The sequence below is a fragment of the Astyanax mexicanus genome, chromosome 4, assembly GCF_023375975.1.
Source record: "Astyanax mexicanus isolate ESR-SI-001 chromosome 4, AstMex3_surface, whole genome shotgun sequence".
NCBI classification, from domain to species: domain Eukaryota; kingdom Metazoa; phylum Chordata; class Actinopteri; order Characiformes; family Acestrorhamphidae; genus Astyanax; species Astyanax mexicanus.
In genome coordinates, this window is record NC_064411.1 from 43,325,418 (window position 1) to 43,345,927 (window position 20,510).

The 20,510-nt window shown below is 38.4% G+C and overlaps 1 protein-coding gene across 8 annotated transcripts in view; it reads left to right on the plus strand.

The window, feature by feature from the left end:
• dock10 (dedicator of cytokinesis 10) overlaps positions 1–20,510 on the plus strand; it is a 169,442-nt gene that overhangs the window by 120,193 nt on the left and 28,739 nt on the right. For 6 of the 8 annotated variants that reach the window (XM_049478671.1, XM_022678764.2, XM_022678768.2 and 3 more), the window contains 18 exons: positions 1,291–1,412; positions 2,002–2,085; positions 2,182–2,274; positions 3,161–3,279; positions 3,446–3,515; positions 7,797–7,910; positions 8,705–8,776; positions 8,976–9,122; positions 10,941–11,024; positions 11,891–11,987; positions 12,100–12,132; positions 13,025–13,203; positions 15,287–15,403; positions 16,535–16,652; positions 16,936–17,057; positions 17,175–17,289; positions 18,262–18,328; positions 19,336–19,383. In XM_049478671.1, the coding sequence (XP_049334628.1) occupies positions 1,291–1,412; positions 2,002–2,085; positions 2,182–2,274; positions 3,161–3,279; positions 3,446–3,515; positions 7,797–7,910; positions 8,705–8,776; positions 8,976–9,122; positions 10,941–11,024; positions 11,891–11,987; positions 12,100–12,132; positions 13,025–13,203; positions 15,287–15,403; positions 16,535–16,652; positions 16,936–17,057; positions 17,175–17,289; positions 18,262–18,328; positions 19,336–19,383 (1,801 nt within the window). The remainder of the gene's footprint in view (positions 1–1,290; positions 1,413–2,001; positions 2,086–2,181; positions 2,275–3,160; positions 3,280–3,445; positions 3,516–7,796; positions 7,911–8,704; positions 8,777–8,975; positions 9,123–10,940; positions 11,025–11,890; positions 11,988–12,099; positions 12,133–13,024; positions 13,204–15,286; positions 15,404–16,534; positions 16,653–16,935; positions 17,058–17,174; positions 17,290–18,261; positions 18,329–19,335; positions 19,384–20,510) is intronic. The other 2 variants (XM_049478669.1, XM_049478670.1) reach the window with 2 other exon arrangements.

The window sequence follows — 20,510 nt, forward strand, 5'->3', positions numbered from 1 at the left end:
TAATTATTAGACCAGCAGCCATTACAGAACAATTTTAAGTGCCTTTCTGGAAGGATTTGATTGTGTGCAGCCACAACAGCATTCGTGTGTTCAGGCATTGTATTAGAAGATTAGCTTGGATGAAGTTCCTTCACTCTTGAGAACGCGATTCCACTGCTCCACAGTCTAACATTGAGGGGCTTTGACGTTTCTAGCTGATACTTATCCACATCATCCTGGTCAGGCTTGCAGTAGTCTAGAGTCTACCTGGACTCCCAACAGAAATCCCAACAGATTCTTTTCACAATGCCATAACATTAAAACTAGCTCTGGGCGTACACAATGTTAGGCAGGTGGTTTTAATGTTATGACTCATTTTAAGGCGCACTTAAAATCCTTTAAAAATAGACAGTGCGTCTTATGTATGAATTCTAATAGTCAGGTTGTACAGAGCAGTAAAGCCACTTGGCTGAAGTACAGCGTTATATAAAGGAGTTTCACTGAAGTTTCTCCAGCACCAAGGCTGGAGCACTATTAGCATTAGCCGCTAACTGCAGTGCTAGCTCTTTCGGCATTCAGAGGTGCGTATATATCAGACTGTAGTCTGTGCGTTTACAAAGTTAAAACAAGCTACGTGGGAGGAACTGCTAGCTAGTGCCCTGGGTCACCTGAACATCCAGGGTTCCACAGTGTAGAGCTGTCTGGTGGCATTTACTAGCACTTAGCGCTGCTAACTGTTGCTATCCGTGCCTAACACTGCTGATAACCGCTTTTAAATACTGGAACTCTAATCTTTCTGTAAATAAACAGAAGCACTTTTTTCATTACCCAAATAAACAATTTTAAGGAGAGAAATCTGTGTAGATTAACATCCAGCGCTCGTTTGTCTCCGAAAGAAAACTTTTTTTTTTATATACAGTTTTATGTACCTGTGAAAATAAGAAGAGAAACATGGCAACACCCTTGTTCCTTACTATTGTCGCTTAAAATGTCCCTTATAATCCGGTGCACCTTATGTATGAAAATAGACCAGAAAATAGATGTTCTTTGATAGTGCATCTTAAAATACAGTTCACATTATAGTCCGTATTGGACTTATTTAAATAATTAACTGTATTTTATCTCCACAACACACACAGACCTGACAGTTCATTTTGTTGAGGGGTAAATGTGCATTGTTTTTCACATGATCTCAAACTATTAAAATGTATGGATTCAATACAGTTACGTTAATGTTTAGCGTAATTAATCAAATTTGTGTGTATTTGTTTGTGTGTGTGTGTGTGTGTGTGTGTGTGTTTATGGCAATAGTGGGCTATGCATGGCTGCCTCTTCTGAAAGAAGGACGTTTATCCTCTCAGGAGTTCAGTGTGCCGGTCTCTTGCAGTCTACCGAGTGGCTACCTGCTAATTAAAGAGCCTTCGTCCAACAAGGTAAGTATAAAGAGAGGGTGATATAGAGAGAGGTAGAAAGAGGTGTTATTGTTGGTGTTTTTTCTTCTTGTATCACATTAGAAAAGCCTCAGATTACCATCCACACTTTTGTAAATTGAACACTTGTGTTAATAAAGGGGAAAGCCCAGGAGACTGGGTTTTTTCAGGTCACTGACAAGGCTGAGAACACAGGAAACCAGACTTAAATCAAAGGCTATTGTAGGTCTTTTAGGAAGTGTATTGTTTTAGTCATTAAGAAACAAGCCTGATCTTCCTCCTCAGCTGTACTTGTGAGGAACAAAACACAATCTCACCAAGGACTTCTCCCCTGTCTGAATACACACATATGCACAAACAAATGGTCTGTGATGTACTCGAAGAAGAATTGATAAAACAGCACCGTGAAATCATTTGGAGAAAATCTTTCTGATTACAAGCTTTTTGGAGCATAAAATGAACATGAAATATAATCAAAATTTTAATTATAAGAACACAGGCATGAATAAAGCAATTCTATTGATAAAACCAACTTTTCATGTGTGGTAATATCACCGTCTTTTAAGATTGTATTGAACATTGCTGTTCACAGAACGGATCAGATGTGAAATGGGTGGATGGAGGGAAGCCCATCTTCAAGGTGTCTACACTTGTACTATCCACAGTTTACACTCAGGTATGTAAATCCTCATATCTTTCATGTAACAGTGTTGATTTTATGATGATATAAAGGTTACAACTGTTGTGCACTGATCACTGTTCACTGTTGCAGGACCCCCATCTGAATCGGTTCTTCCAGCAGTGCCAAAAACGAGAGACGGACCTCTCGCAACCACCTACCTCAAACTTCATCAACTGCCTGAAGGTAAATGAACTGAGAGAGAGACAATTGTTTATTCATGAATTACCACCATGAGGAAGTTTAAAAAAGGGAAATTATTAAAAACAGACGAAACTATCGTATTTTTTGGACTATAAGGTGCACCAGATCATCAATGAACGTCTATTTTCTGCTCTATTTTCATACATATGGTGCACCGGATTATAAAACGCATTAAGTGACACTAGTAAGGATGCCTACATCGAAGTGAGCAAGGATGTCGGCATGTTTCCCTTCTAATGGGAAAGCACATAAGTAAACAGAACTGTAATTCTAAAAAAAAAAATAATAATAATAAAAACTTCAGTCAAACGAGCGCTGAATGTTATTCTACACAGATTTCTCTACTAAAAATGCTTATTTGGGTAAGTAAAGTGCTTTAGTTTATTCACAGTAAGCTTACATTTCCTGTATTTTGGTGAGTTTTAAGGGTGAGTTTTCAGTAAAGCTTCTCCAGCACTAAGGCTGGGTGCAGCAGCATTAGCATTAGCCGTTCGTCCCATGTAGCTTGTTTTAACATGATAAACACACAGACTATAGTCCAATTAGCGGTTAGCGGCTAATGCTAATGCTTATAGCGATGTACTTTAGCTCAGTGGCTTTACTGCTCCTTAATACCTGACTGGTAGAATTCATACATAATTAAAGATTTTAATGCCCTTATAGTCCGAAAAATATGATAAATAATAACCATTCTCAACATTTTAAAGTCAACAATGTCAAGTAAAGCAAGTATTTCATTTTAAAAAATGCATATTAACAACTTAATCATGACACTCTCATTAAAACACTGTTTAATTCAAAATACTAGTCTATTATCATTGTATTGTTTGAGTAACTTGCCTCTATTCTCTTTGGTTTGTCTCTTCAGGGCCTTCTTAGTATGGAGAGGATTCATGTGATCATTCGCTTCCTGCCAGTCCTCTTCAACCAGCTGTTTAAAGTCCTTATTCAGAACGACTCCGACGACGTCACCAATGCCACCACCAGGTACAGAGGCTTTTTATATAAATCACAGTACTGTTTATTATGAGAAAAAGTTTCACAGCTTTAGCTGCCTCGGTTGTTTTATACAATAAAACTGCTTTCCCTGTTTTTAATGCTACATCAGTATTAAGGTACCTGTACCATTCCACTTCTTCATTGCTGTTTGCAGGGTCCTTGTTCATATCCTTGCCAAGTGCCATGAAGAAAACATGGACCACTATTTGCACTCTTACATCAAGGTTTGTATATTCCATTAAATTAAATCAACCAGCAAACAAACAGGTTATCCATTGTAAAAAAAAAAAAGGCATGAGTTGTGTAAATGATAGTGAGTCATCTCATGTACTGAGATCGCTAAATACATACATATTCTGTGATTTGGGATCTGGCACCCGAAGTGGATCATATTGTATATCGGCTGTTTTGATCCAAATAGAGTTCCATAGTCTTTGTTTTAACCTCAGTGTTCAAAACACTGAGGGGTGTTCTCAGGAAATGAAAGAAGAGTTTAGTTAGAGTCTGCATTGTGGATCTACGTATTTTACAGTAGAGCTTAAAACATAATACAATGTCTGAAACGTGTGATGTGAGGACTGGATGATTCTGTCATGATGTCCACCACCTCATCTGATCCAAATGCTTTCTGGATCATATGGAGCATCATATGCAACAGTTCCACTGCTCTACAGCTTAATCTTTTCAGACCCTGCGTCCATTACAATGGACATCACTTATTTTGTTGTGTTGCACATAACACTCATTGAAACCAGTTTTTAATCAGAATAGACTGTAAATGAGCAAAAAAAATGTTTATAAGGCCAATAAATCAATAGCTTAGCCTCGCTCACTGTACTGGAGAAAAAAAAAACAGCACTAGAGCCAAAAAGGCAAATTTACATTTACTTTGTTACTTGTATTTAATTCAGAAAAATTAAGCAATTTTACATTAAAATGCTTTACACATGCTTGCTTCACCTAAATTGCAAGCAATATAAACAGCTTACATGTTTAATATTTGCCCTTTACCTTTCTTATGTTACATTTCTTTCAAAAGACTGCTTGTCTTTTTTTTTTATTAGTTTTTTAATAAAATGTAAAAGAAAATGAATTAAACTCAAGTTATGAGTAGAAAATTTGTTTAGTTTCAAATTTACAAATGGAGCAATGTTTATTAGCCAAACATACTGTATGTAATATAAATGGTTAGGGGGGGGGGGGGGGTGTACAGTGTGTGTTTATCGAAAATGTGTGTTGATGTTTTTCACAAAAAATGAGCCAATGAGTTTGAGTTAGAAAAAATATTTTTTTAGTATCATTAGATGAAAAATGAAAACGGGTCCCACAGACCCCAACACCACACAAGGGTTAAAAGAGCTCATTTTTACTCATTATTTTAGTGTTTCAGGATGGCTTGTGAACAAAAAGGTCAATATTAAATCTAAAATAAACATTTTAAGCACAGACTTCCAATCCAATAGACATAATGTTACTTATTTGAGGTTTTAATGTTAATATAGATTTTATATTATAATATAAAAGTCTTCCTTTATAGGCACTGTAAACAGAAAACAGCATTATTATAATTATTACTATATTTTCAACACTGGCACATAGTTCAGGACTGAAAGGGTTAAAGCTGAGGGCATTTATACTCCTCCAGCCAAACCTTTGCATTGGGTATGGAGCCAATAGGTTCATGTTAATCTTGTCTAGAGAGTCCAACTGTATTGGCAATACTTCTCTACAGGGACTAGACAAGCCGTGTGCATGCATTTGCACATCTGTATCAGTGGATCAATGAATGCATCCCGAAGTAAAGGATGGTGGTGTGAATGCAGCATGTTTTGGACGTGAAAGGTCATTTCCCACAACAGGTTTACAGCAAAATAAAAGATAAGCTCAGATGATAGAAAATACACTCCTCTGAAGAGAATGGAGCCACCTTGCAGACTAGATCTGACCACTGGGGTCTTTAAAAACATGAGAATGAATGTAGCCTGCAGAATAGCAGAACTGCAGAACAGACACCACCTGCAGAGAGAGGAGAGTGTTAGCGGGGTTTGATTATCAAAGGAGAAGCTCCTCGTTAGACTGAGATCAGGACACACACAGAAACGACAAGATAATGGTCTGCCTTCCAGTGGTAGGACATTTTTCATTGTTTTGTAAGAGGAAGCAAATGCTCACACAAAAGTGTCATTTACACACACACACACACACACACACGCACACAGTGGTAGACGGTGTTTTGTGACTCATTAGGGAAGACGGAGAACACAACAGGACCTTTTTCATCTTCAATACAAACAAGCAAGGAAGCACTCCATCTTTAGAGGGTCGAGAGACAGAAAAAGAGAAAGGAGGGGAGAGAAAGAGAGAGAGAGAGAGAGACGGGAGGAAACTGAGGATGAAGAGGATAGTATAATAGAGAAGGGGTTGCCATGGCAACTGATTGGTATGGTGTCTGGGCTGGTAGCCAGTCGAGAGGTTTTTTTGCCAGTGCACTGCAGTGCTCCACCGGGTGTGTGTGTATGTGTGTATGTGTGTATGTGTGTGTGTGTGTGTGTGTGTGTGTGTGTGTGTGTGTGTGTTCTCCATCGTATTTCTGGAGGTCAGTATAACTCTTGTCTGAGGTTAACATGCATACCTAATGTCTATACTGAAGGAGAGAGCGAGAGAGATGCTAAGAGAGGGATTGAAGGAAAGAGAGAGACTGAAAAAGAGCAAGAGAGAGACACTGAGACAGACACTGAGACTAGAAGAGAGCGAGTAAGAGCCACTTAGCAATGAGACAAGCAATGAGACAAGGAGAGGGAGTGCAAAAGAGAGACAGACACTAAGACTAGGAGAGAGAGCAAGAGACACTGACACTAGGAGAGAGATAGAGCAAAGGAGAGACAAACACTAAGACTAGGAGAGAGAAAGTGAGAGGCACTGGGACTAAGGGGAGCGAGCAAAAGCGAGACAGACACTGACTAGGAGAGAGAAAGCAAGAGAGAGACAGACACTGAGACTATAGGAGAGAGAGAGAGCAAGAAAGAGACAGACATTGAGACTAGGAGAGAGAGAACAAGAAAGAGACAGACACTGAGACTAGAAGAGAGAGAGAGCAAATGAGAGACAGACACTGAGACTAGGAGAGAGAGAGCAAGAAAGAGACAGACACTGAGACTAGGAGAGAGAGCAAGAAAGAGACAGACACTGAGACTAGAAGAGTGAGAGCAAAAGAGAGACAGACACTGAGACTAGGAGAGAGAGTAAGAGAGAGAGAGAGAGGGACTGTGAGAGAGAGTGTGAGACACTGAGACTAAAAGAGACACAATAAGACTAAGTGAAAGAGCAAGCGACTTGAGAGAGAGAAAGAAAGAGAGAGACAGATAAAGACTAGAAGAGAGACAATAAAACTTAGTGAAAGAGCAAGCGACTTGAGAGAGAGAGAGAGAGAGAGAAAGAGAGAGACAGATAAAGACTAGAAGAGAGACAATGAAACTTAGTGAAAGAGCAAGCGACTTGAGAGAGAGAGAGAAAGAGAGAGAAAGATAAAGATTAGAAGAGAGACAATAAAACTTGGTGAAAGAGCAAGCGACTTGAGAGAGAGAGAAAGAGAGAGACAGATAAAGGCTAGAAGAGAGACAATAAAACTTAGTGAAAGAGCAAGCGACTTGAGAGAGAGAGCGAAAGAGAGAGACAGATAAAGACTAGAAGAGAGACAATAAAACTTAGTGAAAGAGCAAGCGACTTGAGAGAGAGAGAGAGAAAGAGAGAGACAGATAAAGACTAGAAGAGAGACAAAAAAACTTGGTGAAAGAGCAAGCGACTTGAGAGAGAGAGAAAGAGAGAGACAGATAAAGATTAGAAGAGAGACAATACAACTAAGTAAAAGAGAGAGACAGATAAAGAGAGAGAGACACTGTTAATAAGAAAGACAAAGAGACACCATGACTAGGGGATAGAGCGAGCAACTGAGAGAGAGACAGGGAGAGGGAGAGACTAAAAGAGAGAGAAAATCAGTAGGATGTAGTGAAGAGGTGAAACACAGCATGAAAACAACAGCAACCATCAAGAACAGCCACATCCTGCATCACTCACCTCTCTCTCTTTCTCTCTCTCTCTCTCTCTCTCTCTCTGTGTTTTCATTCATGCACAGTACAAAAATGGACTGACTTTTTAATAAATCTTAGCAAAACAAGAATGCATTCTAAAACCTGAATCCCTTTTATATAATGTGATTAACCTGAAACGAATTTAACTGAAAATATTTGAATCATATGTATATTGTAATATGTTTGTTCTATTTGTGTGTGTCTGTGATAGAGAGTGTGTGTGAAGGTGAGGGCAGTATATTTTCACTTTGAGATTACTTGCTGTGCTGTTCTGGTGTTTGGGGAGGGAGGTGAAGATGCTGTTGTTCACACACTCCTGGATCATCCCAGAGGAGACCAGAAAAAAAGAGGTGCTACAGATCTCTTTATTAAATCTGTTTCGTGTGTGTGTATGTGTGTGTGTGTGTGTTTGAACAGTTTGTGTTTAAGACTGAGGCACATGGATTCCGGACTGTCCAAGAAGAACTGGCCAAGGGCATGACCTCTGACTTAAAGAGCAACGAGCAAACAGCGGTGAAGAACATTCTTAAGGTGAGCCAACATGTTCCTCGCAGTACACACCTACACACTTTTCATCTGGTCTCTTCTTGTCTCTTCTCATCCCATCTCTTCTTATCTCTTGTCTTTTGTTCTTTTTTTCCTTTTTCCTTTGTTTCTCGTTTTTCCTTGTCTTTTCATCACTTCTCTTATATTGTCTCATTTGTTCTCTTCTCATTTTGTCTCGTTTTTACCCACCTCTTATAGTCTTATTTTTACTCTCCTCATATTGTCTAATTTCTTCTTCTCTCATATCGTCTAATTTCTTCTCTGCTCATATTGTCTCATTCCTTCTTTAGTCATATCGTTTCATTTCACGCCTTCTGTCGTCTCATTTCTTCTCCCCTCATATCATCTAATTTCTTCTCCCCTCATATTGGCTTATTTCTTCTCCCCTCATATTGGCTTATTTCTTCTCCCCTCATATCATCTCACTTCTTCTCCCCTCATATCATCTAATTTCTTCTCCCCTCATATTGGCTTATTTCTTCTCCCCTCATATCATCTCACTTCTTCTCCCCTCATATTGTCTCATTACTCCTCCCCTTTTATTGTCTCATTTCTTCTACCCTCATATTGTCTCGTTTCTTCTCCCCTTATGTTGTATAATTTCTTGTCCCCTTATATCATCTCATTTCTTCTCCTTTCATATCGTCTCATTTCTTCTCTCCTCATATCATCTCATATTGTCTTGTTTCTTCTCCCCTTATATCATCTCATTTTTTCTCCTTTCATATTGTCTAATTTTTACTCGCCTCATATTTTGGTCTCTATTTTTCTGTTTGTAGTTCTCGTGGTTCTTCTTGGAGATTATAGTGAAGTCCATGGCCCAGCATCTGGTTGATTCAGAGAAGCTGAAGGTAATGTTCAATAATGTGTTAAATTCAGCTTGGTTTCCTTTATGGAACTTTAAATAAGAACTGGGTGGTCGTGGTGGCCTGGTGGTCTAAAGACTGGGTGGCCATGATTAAGGAAATTAGATTTGCTGCATACTGCTATATCCTCCCTGAAATTGATTTTGTTTTAAGTGTGTGTGTGTGTGTGTGTGTTCGTGTTCAGGTCCCCCGGACACAACGGTTCCCTGGTACCTTCCAAAGCCACTTGGAGACTCTGATCATGACCATGTCAGATCACATCTTCTGGAAGTGCAAGGAGCTGCCTGAGGAAACCCGCAGTGCCAACCAGGCTGTAGCTGCCTTCGTCAAAGTGAGTGCCAGAGCTTTACAGAGGCTGACATTACTAACTGAAACTCATACGCTGCAAGCTGGAGAAATATTTAGTGTCAAAACAGACAAATCAGACAAAGGTCTCAAGCATACCATGCTGCCAGAGGCTGCTTTTAATTGCATATAGACAAATCATTTCTTATATTCATTTTAATTTACATCCACTTATGATTTGTGTGGATTTTATTTTCTACTTAGCTTCCATATACTGAAGAAAGACTGTGAGATCTGTGGTTAAAATTCCAAGAAAGTATAATTGGACTTGACCTCTCTGGGTCATTACAGATGGCCCTCCCTTTTCTAGAGCTTAGACCGGGCCCTAAAAATCCAGCCCGAGCCCGTGCACTTTCTGCCCGAGGCTGACCAGACCCGCCCATGAACTTTGTCATTATGACATTGTTAGCCTGAGCCCGATTTAAACCTGACATTTTTTTAGTCAGAACTTTTTTAAAATATTTTTGGGCTGTTTAAATCTGTGTGAAATCTGTTCAGAATTATGTTCATTAACATTGCAACACTAAAGAAGCATAGACCTATTATTTAAGAAAAATGTTTATTAATAACAGCTACACACAGCGCTGCAAGTCAAGTGCTTTATGCGGGAAAGTGAAGGAGCTCACGTGTGCGTCAGCCTCAGAGCTGTGTGATTTATAACATTCTGAAAACTTCTGAAACTTTTATTTTTTTTAAACACAGTTTGATTTGTTACTTTGCTATATTGTGATTATCACGCCATAGCTTTAGATAAAATAAAAATAGCAATACAATACAATACAATACAATTGGCAGTTAGTTTTCTCCTCCATGGCTGTTGCGTTAATTTCAAGAATACACTACACAGCAACAAAATGAATATTACCATTACATATTATTTAATGGGAAAATAGTGTGTGAATTTTCTTTTGCTACAAACTACAAATAAAAGTTGTACCCTGATGACCCATAAAGCCCAAGATATTTTTACGATAGCGATATTCAAATATTTTAGCGATATTTGTGAACACAGTAAGATATAGCACACCCCTAGTTTATTGTTCATCATGGTTTATTGTTTGGTGTATTATCTTGAATTAAAATGGATCTTTATATTGATTAGCAAATATTATAAATATAATATACAGTGTCTGTAAGGTAAAATTAGTACATTCTGGTGTATAATCAGGAATCTGCGGTCGGTTTGATGCTCATCTTAAACCCTACTAAGATGAAAACTTTCTTAAAATGAACTGTTCATGTTCTGCAGTCTGCAGGTGCATAAACTATATTATATTAATAGAATTTGGATGTCAATGAAATATTACATCTTCTGCTTTCTCTCTCTCTCTCTTTCTTTCTTCTTTTTTTAGTGGATTGTTTCCTTATTGTCTAAAACTAGAGATAGGGCTTTTTTTGAAGTTTTAATTTGGTCATAGTTGAGTGGTTGATTTAATTTCGATACTTCAGAGCGAGTAGCTTGTATGAGGGGTAACCTCCTGAAATTGAGGGCATTTTTATTATCACCAAGACGGATCCAGGAACAACATGCCGGAGGGGGTAATTTAAGCCGGGATGCTTGGATGAATTCAGTTGAAGGTTATTGTTTGCGTTTTGGAATTGCATCGCCTGCGGACAGCAATGCAGAACCGTCCTTTTCATTACCGGCTGTTTGATTGGCTGACTTGATACTGTTTATTAACGTGTCATAATATAGTGTGCATGTGTGTTAGAGAGAGAGAGAAAGAGAGAGAGAGAGAGAAAGAAATAGAGAGAGAGAAAGAAAGAGATATGAATTACTAACACTGTATGTTTTGTTCCACAGCGCTGCTTCACTCTGATGGATAGAGGATTCACCTTCAAACTTATTAATAGTTACGTCAGCAATATCACAGCTGGTGACAACAAGGTAGCACAATCCAAACAACACAAATGCTTTCTTTTATATGCACTAAAACAAGTCTAGGATTAGAGTTAAAATATAATGCTGGATGTATAATTCCATTTAGAGTATTTTACAGTGAATTATATTCTGATAAAGCCTTTTACCACTGAAAATGACCTCTATGTTCCACATTCTTGAGACTAAACACTTTAAAATAATAGCATAAGGCAAATAGGGACCATAAGATCTGCAGTATACTGGACATATACAGCTATGGAAATTAACAGATCACTTCAAAATGATGAGTTTCTTTGATTTTACCAAATTGAAAACCTCTGGAATATAATCAAGAGGAAGATGGATGATCACAAGCCATCAAACCAAGCTGAACTGCATGAATTTTTGCACCAGGAGTGGCATCAAGTTATCCAAAAGCAGTGTGTAAGACTGCTGGAGGAGAACATGCCAAAATTCATGAAAACTATTATTAAAAACCAGGGTTATTCCACCAAATATTGATTGCTGAACTCTTAAAACTTTATGAATATGAACTTGTTTTCTTTGCATTATTTGAGGTCTGAAAGCTCTGCATCTTTATTGTTATTTCAGTCATTTCTCATTTTCTGCAAATAAATGCTCTAAATGACAATATTTTAATTTGGAGAAATAATTGTTGTCTGTAGTTTATAGAATAAAACAACAGTGGTTATTTTACTCAAACATATACCTATAAATAGCAAAATCAGAGAAACTGTTTCAGAAACTAAAGTGGTCTCTTATTTTTTTTTTTTCCAGAGCTGTATGTCTCACTGAAATAAGCCAGTTTCTGTCCAGTGACATATGGCATATCATGTTCAATCCAAGCTTATGTTTCTTTGCTATTTTGGCAGATGCTGTGTGAGTTTAAGTTTGAGTTCCTGAAGGAGGTCTGCAACCATGAGCATTACATCCCACTCAGCCTGCCAATCCCCTCCGCCCGGATTACAGGTCAGTCCGCTCTGCAGATCTGCACTTTATTCCAGCTTCACTGGTCTTGTCTGTGTCATCTTCACATTGATCCACCTTCATTAACGCTGTCCTTCATTTCTGTTCATCTCAGATAACACCTCACCAGAAGCACAAAATGCTAAGGGTAACTATTCAACCTGCATTGGATCCTCATGTTTTAATATACATCTGATAATACATATAAAATACATAGAAATGTACAGTATTGTGCAGATGTTTTAGTTACCAGGGTTCTGTTTGGAAAAAAGTATTTAAAGAATACTCTTAATCTTGTTTTTCATCTGTCAAATCTGTAACCAAAAATCTGTACCAAAAAATATATATATATCTTTTTTTATTTTGGATGTAATTCCTTTATTTTTACAACTGCTGCTGTTATACTTTTTGTTAAATTTACTCCTCACACTTTGTGTGTGGTGTTTTGTGTGGATGGAGCCATTTTTTTTATTTCTGCTTTGTTTCTGTGCTAATATATATATTTTTTAACAATATCTTTATTACATTTTTAAAATGCCAGAAAAAATTGGAGCAGTATTTTATACTTTGAAGTTTTAAACAGTCTACGTGCTACTTGCTTTTAATTGTATGCCCTGAAAGATGCACTCTATAGAGGGATATCCAGTTAGTAGTGTTAAAAGTTGTCATTCAAGTTAGTCATTCACATACAAATACGTATATGAACCGAGATGTGCTATAACATACTGTCAATTGCTGCACACACAATGCATAATACAGGGAAGTATATCTATATGTTTTTTTCTCTGATAGTCCTCTATACACTACTGATGTCAAAGACACTATTCCTAACATTATAATCATCAGTTTTAGACAAAAACATCAATAACTCTCTGTATTCATACATTCTTGTGATTGTCTCAGGCAGCTGTGTCTTCAATCACATATCATGCCATGTTGTTAGCTCACCTAGGTCCTACAGTAAGGTGTGAATGTTCTTCAGCTGACCTCCCAGCACCCTGAAAATGTAAAATATCCACCTAAACTTTTTCACCCCCTAGTGGACATGCCAGAGTACAGCCTGACGGGCGAGTTCTGCAGGAAGCATTTTCTGACAGGTCTGCTGCTGAAGGAGCTCGGCTTGGCGCTGCAAGACGAGCAAGACATTAGGCACCTCGCCCTGGCAAGCCTGAAGAATCTGATGGCCAAACACTCTCTGGACTCCCGATATGCCATGAAGGTAGACTTCCTCCTCCTTTAAGCCTAAAAACGTGAGATGGACTGATGAAGAGATGTTTTTGGAGCTGATTCCTTTTAAGGGCAAGGCTGGATGTAACTTAACCTTTCCAGGCAAACTGGGTAACGTAACAGTACTCTCAAAATAAAATGTTCTTTACCTTTTGGAATCAGCCACATTAAAAATGCTTTGAAACTCCTTTTATTTGGAGAGAGCCATGGATTTGGAGCTCAGAGGGTAAACACAACCAAAAAACCTTGCTTATCCAGCTTACCAAAAAACTCTATTAGTTTTTACAGCTCTGCTGTGTTGCTATGCCAGAAGCTACTTGTGGTATGTCTAGAAAGATACACTCTATAGAGGGGTATCCGGTTAGTGGTGTTAACAGTTGTTATTCTCTTTCCTTCACGAGAGAAGTTAGTCTTTCACATTCTACAAATATATAAGTAAGGATGAAAACGCTACATGAGAATTGGTGTCTGCTGTTATGCTCTATCTCTTTGGTTCCATCTACAGTTTACAGGGAACTTCATCTTCCTGTGACTGAGGAGTCCCTAACATTGAGCCTTGCACAGAGCTGCTGTAATCCTGAATTCACAGTTAGGATCTGATCGGCTAAGTTAAAGAAAGTATCGTCCAAATTTGCGATTGTATATTTTGAGTATTGGAAAATTGGCCAATACTGATCCATAGCCAAATTATCTTTTTATCTGGAATTTTTCTTTTTTACTTTTGAGTGCTTTTTGAAAAGGTCAGCCAATCAAAACAGAGCTCATTTATCTTGCATCCGGTTCAGTAAAAACACAGTCTGTTTCTTTCTAAAGGAGAATGAGAGGTTGGAAAACGGTTATATAAAAGTGAATTGTGACCATTTTTGAAACATAAAGCTATTTAAATGTTGTAACTGGACCACAAGAAAAATGCAGTGTAAAAGAAATGTGCAGGATGTGGATTATTTATTATGGACTACTGTACAGGCCATATCCAGCCCTCAGAGCAGCTTCTGATCATGTCAGTGAACAACAGAAAGGTTTCAGAGTTTTGGTTTAGTGTGAGAAATAATAAATAATATGCGGGAAAAAAAATTGTGGATGAGCCACACTTATCATATTGTAGATAAATCATCATACTTTAATATAATTTGTCATACACATTATTAATCCTCCTTGTAATGATTTACTAAAAGATCTGTAGTTTATTCTGAATTCTGTTTGTTATTAACCCTTTAAAACCTGAAATAATGGACACCAATGGACATTAATAATTGGACTTAAAAACACCATTACAAAATATTTCATATATGCAAAGTGTATTATATATTATATATATTTGATACTTATATCATACTGTATTGCTCAGTGTAGGTTTTTAAACAAACTTATGCAGATTGAACACAAAAGTGTTTAGCTGTTTTTACGCTGAGTCAACAAAAAATGTACTTACTTTTTAAAACCTTTTTTTATTTTTATGCTTACTTTTTATTCGTACATTATTGTTGTTATTGTTTTTATTTATTGAATCATTATAAGTTTCATTCATTAATTATTGAATTATTACACTGATGTTTTAGATATCCCAAAAACTGATGATATGAATCAAATTTGACACACTTGGCCACAAAGGGTTAAAGTTGGAAATGGACTAAATCCAGCTATTGTGCAGGAAATCACTTTATAAAGCTGTGTGTTTGTGTGTTTATGTGTGTGTGTGTGTGTGTGTGTGTGTGTGTGGGGCGATGGCACAGTACTGTAGAAGAGAGCAGAGAACAGCAGGAAACTATTATAGTCTGGTGCCTCCACCCATGTGTGTGTAGAGACTGGGATATGTGTCATACTGTGAGAGGTGTGTGTGTGTGTGTGTGTGTGTGTGTGTGTGTGAGAGAGAGAGAGAGATGAATGGGTGCTGAGCTAGGACCAGGCTGAGAGATTGCCCTGAGAATAAAACTGTGCCAAAGTCAACACCATATACAACTGTGTGTGTGAGGGGATGTGGGGGGGTTGCTTCCCTGGTGTACTCGTTCTCATTCTCTTCTTTACTCTGTCAGTGCAGCGTGAACAGAAGTGTGTGTGTGTGTGTGTGTGTGCAGGAGAAGCAGGCCAGGATAGCCTCTCTGTATCTGCCTCTGTACGGCCTCATCCTCGACAACATGCCTCGATTCTTCCTCAGAGACCTCTTCCCCATCTACCTGACCTCTAGTGACCAGGTAAACCAGCCATACAGGTTTAAAACACACACACACTTTACATTTATATCCATATAATTGTAACATGTTTAATGACTTAGCAATTTAAAGAACCAGCACACACATTTTTTTTACAATAACAGCTAAAAAAATAAATAAATAATAAAGATACTGTTGTATAATTAATAATAATAAGTCCTACTGAGGCCTAACACATTGGCTCTGCTTCTTTGGTGGTGTTGTGTGTCTGTTGTCTTCCTCTCTTTTGTTATTGGTTGATTCCGCCCATGTTTTATGTGGACGTGACCAATAGACACTCAGGAAATCATTAAGGACACGCCCGTCCTGCCAGAAACCCGTCAATCTTCATCAAAAAGAAATGCGTGGGCTCCAAGTGGTCCAGCAGGCTAAGCACTGGCACTATGGTCAGGAGATTGCTGGTTCGAATCCTGTTCATGTAGCTTGCCATTGGCCTCGGAGGCCTGAGAGAGCACAATTGGCCTTGTTCTCTTTGGGTGGGTAGATGGCGCTCTCTCCCCACATCACTCCAAAGGGTGATGTCGATCAGCATAAGGCGTCTGTGAGCCGATGTATCAGAACCAAGTCGCTGTGCTTTCCTCCGAGCATGCTGTGATGCTACTCAGCAAAATCACCTCAAATCACCATCTCAGTTGATCAGGTTTAGATCAGGGGATTGTGGAGGACATTTTTTTTACTGTTTATTACATAATTCCATATGTGTCTCTTAATTGTTTTGATGTCTTTAATATTAATGAACTATGTAAAAAATCAATTAAATAAATAGCATTACATTGTGAACAAGTGCAATAGTCATAACGCAGGACATGCAGTGTAGGGCCTTATGATTTTTTGCATTTTGTGCACTGAATCAGAATGAAGACATCTTGAATGTATTTGAGAGTAAAATCTGAAGATCATACATATCATGCGAAGATTTGAAATGAAATTTAGCACACTTTTTTCTTTGACATACTGCATCTACGAAAGATATGTTAGTATATATGATTGCTCCAATCTTTAATAGATGGAGTGCATTTTAATTAATTTTATGAATTTTATAGAAATCTACACCAGCAGGAGCTCACAAACACACCTACATCTGTTCATCTTACTTTTTTTTTATCTGTACAGGGTTCAAGAGATGACCTCAGTGTCGGAGGAGGCCTGGCAGGTCAGATCGTCCACACCATTTCTCACGGCAACTCAGTGGACGCTTCTTTCTCCAAGGAGGTGCTGAACTCAATCACAGGTGTGTACTTTATTATCCATAAGAGCAGCACTATGATGAATCTGCTTTTTAGAAAAAGCATATAAAAAATATGCACTCTGAGTGAATTGCAATTAACGATTGTTTTTCACTTTCTGTGTATTATAATCATATTTATGAAGTTTGTGTAGATTTGAGTATTACATTTACAGAATGTTGGATTAGGCATGTGTTTGTAATCATCGTGTACGTGATTGTGTGTGCATGTCTGTATGTTTCTGTCCATCACGTCTCCTGCATCTTTTTTTTTTTTTTTTTTTTTTAGTGTTTTCATCCCTCGCCTTATCCACAGCTAACAATGCAGACTCCCGCGGTTCACTGATCAGTATGGAGTCCAACCCCAGCAACAGTGACCGGAACAGCGAGAAGATGGACGGATGTGAGAAGGTGAGAAAAAGAGGGCACTGATATACTATTACTGATCTACTCTCAGTTTACTTATTTACGTACAAAATATCAACAACATGAAGTTATTGCTAATTTGTGACTGACCACTTTGCACAGTTTGCCAGGCCACAGTCTCTGATCGGTTTCGGCTCACGCTTCGATAAACTGGATCAGGCGGAGACACGCAGTCTGCTCATGTGTTTCCTACACATCATGAAGACCATCTCAGAGGGTGAGAGACTAGAGCACAAACATACACTCTCTCTCTCACACTATCATATTTTTCACACTATAAGACGCAATTAAAATCTTTTTATTTTCCCAAAAATAGTCAGTGCGCCTTATAATCTGGTGTTTCTTATGTATAAGTTTTATCAGTCAGGTTGTAAGGAGCAGTAAAGCCACTTTGCTGAAGTACAGGGTTATACAGGAGTTTCAGTTTAGTTCTCCAGCGCCATGGCTGGAGCAATATTAGCATTAGCCGCTAACGGCACTAAGCGCTAGCTCTTTTGCCAGTCAGAGGTGAGTATATGGGGCTGTAGCCTGCATGATTACTGTATTAAAACAAGCTAGGTGTGCCGAACCGCTAGCTAATATCGCCCTGGCTTACAGGAACACTCAGTGTTCCTCAGTGTAGCGCTGTCGGGTGGCATTAGTAGCTAATGCTAATGCTGCTGCTTAGCTTTACTTAACTAAGTTAACCACGACCACCACCCAGCGGCGAGACCTGCTGAATTAGAAGGAAAACATGACGACACCTCTGTTCTATACTAGTGTCGTATAATGCGCCTTAGAATCCATATGTATGAAAAATAGTCCAGAAAATAGATGTTCATTGATAGTTCGCCTTATAATCCGATGCACCTTGTAGTGTATAAATATAAAGTAGTGTACCCTTTTTTCATTTTAGAAGAAACAGTGAATGAGCAAGTGTCCCAATACTTTTGTCCATTTGGTGTAAATACAGTTGTACATTCTAGGTCATTTTATTTAAACCTTTGTTTTGTCATCTGTTCTCACTAAATTGAGAAGTAACAGGGATAATCCTGAATCATGGGTTCTTGCTTGTGCCAGAAATGGTTTTAAAGCCAAGAAAGTTGATCACAGTAGACACAACATGATCACATGTTTTGACTGGAGTATCTTTATTGGCTGTTTGCACTTGTCTAATGTGTTCTGGTGTGTGGGATTCTTTGTCCTACAGAGGTCATGGTGGCGTATTGGCACCGAGCCATTCACCAGGAGATTTCAGACTTCTTCAACATTCTAGAGTAAGTGAGATTTTATTTGTATGAGTGGTTTTGGCATATCCAGACACATTTAAATGCATCTAGTATTGGTTATTTTAATACCCAGTTTCAGTCCCAAACAAGAGTCTTTGTTTGAGCTATGGTGTTTGGAACACCATCTGGTGTCAACCAGGCATCTAGAGTTAGCCACTAGAGTTAAGGCTAATGGTATCAGGGTTCCCACGGGTCATTAAAAAGCCTTAAAATTTATTTTTATTAAAATCCAGGTAATTAAGGTCTTAAATTGTCTTAAATGTACTGTAATTTTGCTGTAGGTATTACATTTTAAGACTGTGCAATTAATGCCAGTGGGAAAACATACTAACTTTAGTGGGGAGTGATGGTAAGCGGAGAGCTAACCAACATTAGCGGCCAGCTAGCTAACATTAGCGGGGAGAGAACTAAGCTAAGTGGAGAGCTAGCTAACATTAGCAGAGAGCTAGCTAACGTTACCAGGGAGAGAACTGAGGTTAATGGAGAGCTAGCTAACATTAGAAATTAGGACTACATTTTTGGGTCTCAGATTATATTTACTGAGGTCTTAAAAAGGTCTTATAAAGCATTAAATTTGACTTTTAAAATGGTTATGTCCTGGGTAATGCTAACAAACAAACACTATAGAAACCCAAATTCTAGCACATTCATAATCTAGCACAATCAGTAGTCGACAAAGACTAAATAAGTTCAATCAGAAGAAAAAGATTAGATTGGCTTAAATTGACACTCAGTTTTAAGGGACTTTAGACTATTTGTGTCTGGATGGACAGTTAGAATTCTCCTCAAAAATGAAGTCAGAACAGGATAGGTACAGGATGACCCTTGAAGTGTGTGTTTATATAACAGTACTGAAATACGTAAAAAGCTTTGGAAGGAAAGTGCTGCTAAGAAAATGGTTTAAAAAAATTTCCATTATGGTCATTACCGGTTTCCGGTTCTCATTAAGCTGCTCGTTCCATTTTCATCTCCTAATCTCTCCATCTCTTTAACAGACTGTGTCTCCAGCACTTCAGGTTTTTGGGGAAGCGTCACATAGCCAGGTATGTAAGTCTTTGAAGAGGGTCACTCATTGTTTTTTTTTTTCTGATCTTCTCCATAGCAATCATTCTGTATGCAACTATTTTTGCAACTATTCCTAAACAATGAACATAATTCATTTTTGTTGGATTTTATGAAACCATATAGGTAATTAAAGCACCCACAGAATTCTGACCCGTGCTGTGATTGGACAGGAAGCTCTTACTAGTAATTAACAAACAATACTGCATATCATGCAGCTCTAGCAGTCTACAGCTTTCTGTAAGAACAAGCGAGAACGTATGCAGAAGGAAAAGAAAACTGGAGAAAGTGAGAAATGTGAGAAAATGAGAAGAAAAAGAAAAAGGCAGCACTCCTGCTAGCATGATGGAGGTTTTATTATTCGTGGCACACACATATGGCATGCACACAACAGCCAAAATACACAGCTGCGATTATATGATTTGCTTTACTTCTTTACTGCATATTGCGATCGTGGGATGCCTTAAACTCAGTGAAGTAGCATTTGTGTGTCATGTGTAGGCACAGACATGCCAAAATTCATGGGATAGCAGTATGCAAAGTGATTATGATGGAGTGTTACCTCAGGGAATGGTTTGGGAATGCCTACACCTGTATAAGTTGTGAGGAGTTGTCTTGTGAGAGTGTTTGAACAGTGGCCAGTGTGCTCAAGGCAGTGTCATGATGTGAACTATGTTGGAGTTGGAGGACTGGTAGCAGGCGCAGATAAGGTTCTGCGGGCATTTAACACTCCTCAATCCACAGTTTCACGTGTATGGGGAATACATCATAAGTCGTATCCGGATGGGATTAGTTTCTCAGGGGGTACTGGGGTAATTTTCTGTTTTATGGGGAGTCGACCATATATGTGTTTTTCTCAGGCGTTCGGATGTACAGGCTGAATTACCTACTGTTTTTCGCTGAACTCTGTGGTCATCCAGTAATTTTAGTCCCATCCAGATGCACATCTCTGAGTTTCGCCAAATCACATTTAATAAAATAGCTTTTGCACTTTGGGCGCACGTTTCCGTGGAGGTCCACGTAAACACAACAGCAAGTGGAAATGGAGGAGCTACTGAATTCGATATCATGTGATTGAGAGAGCCAAAAAACTCACTGGTCCTCCTGT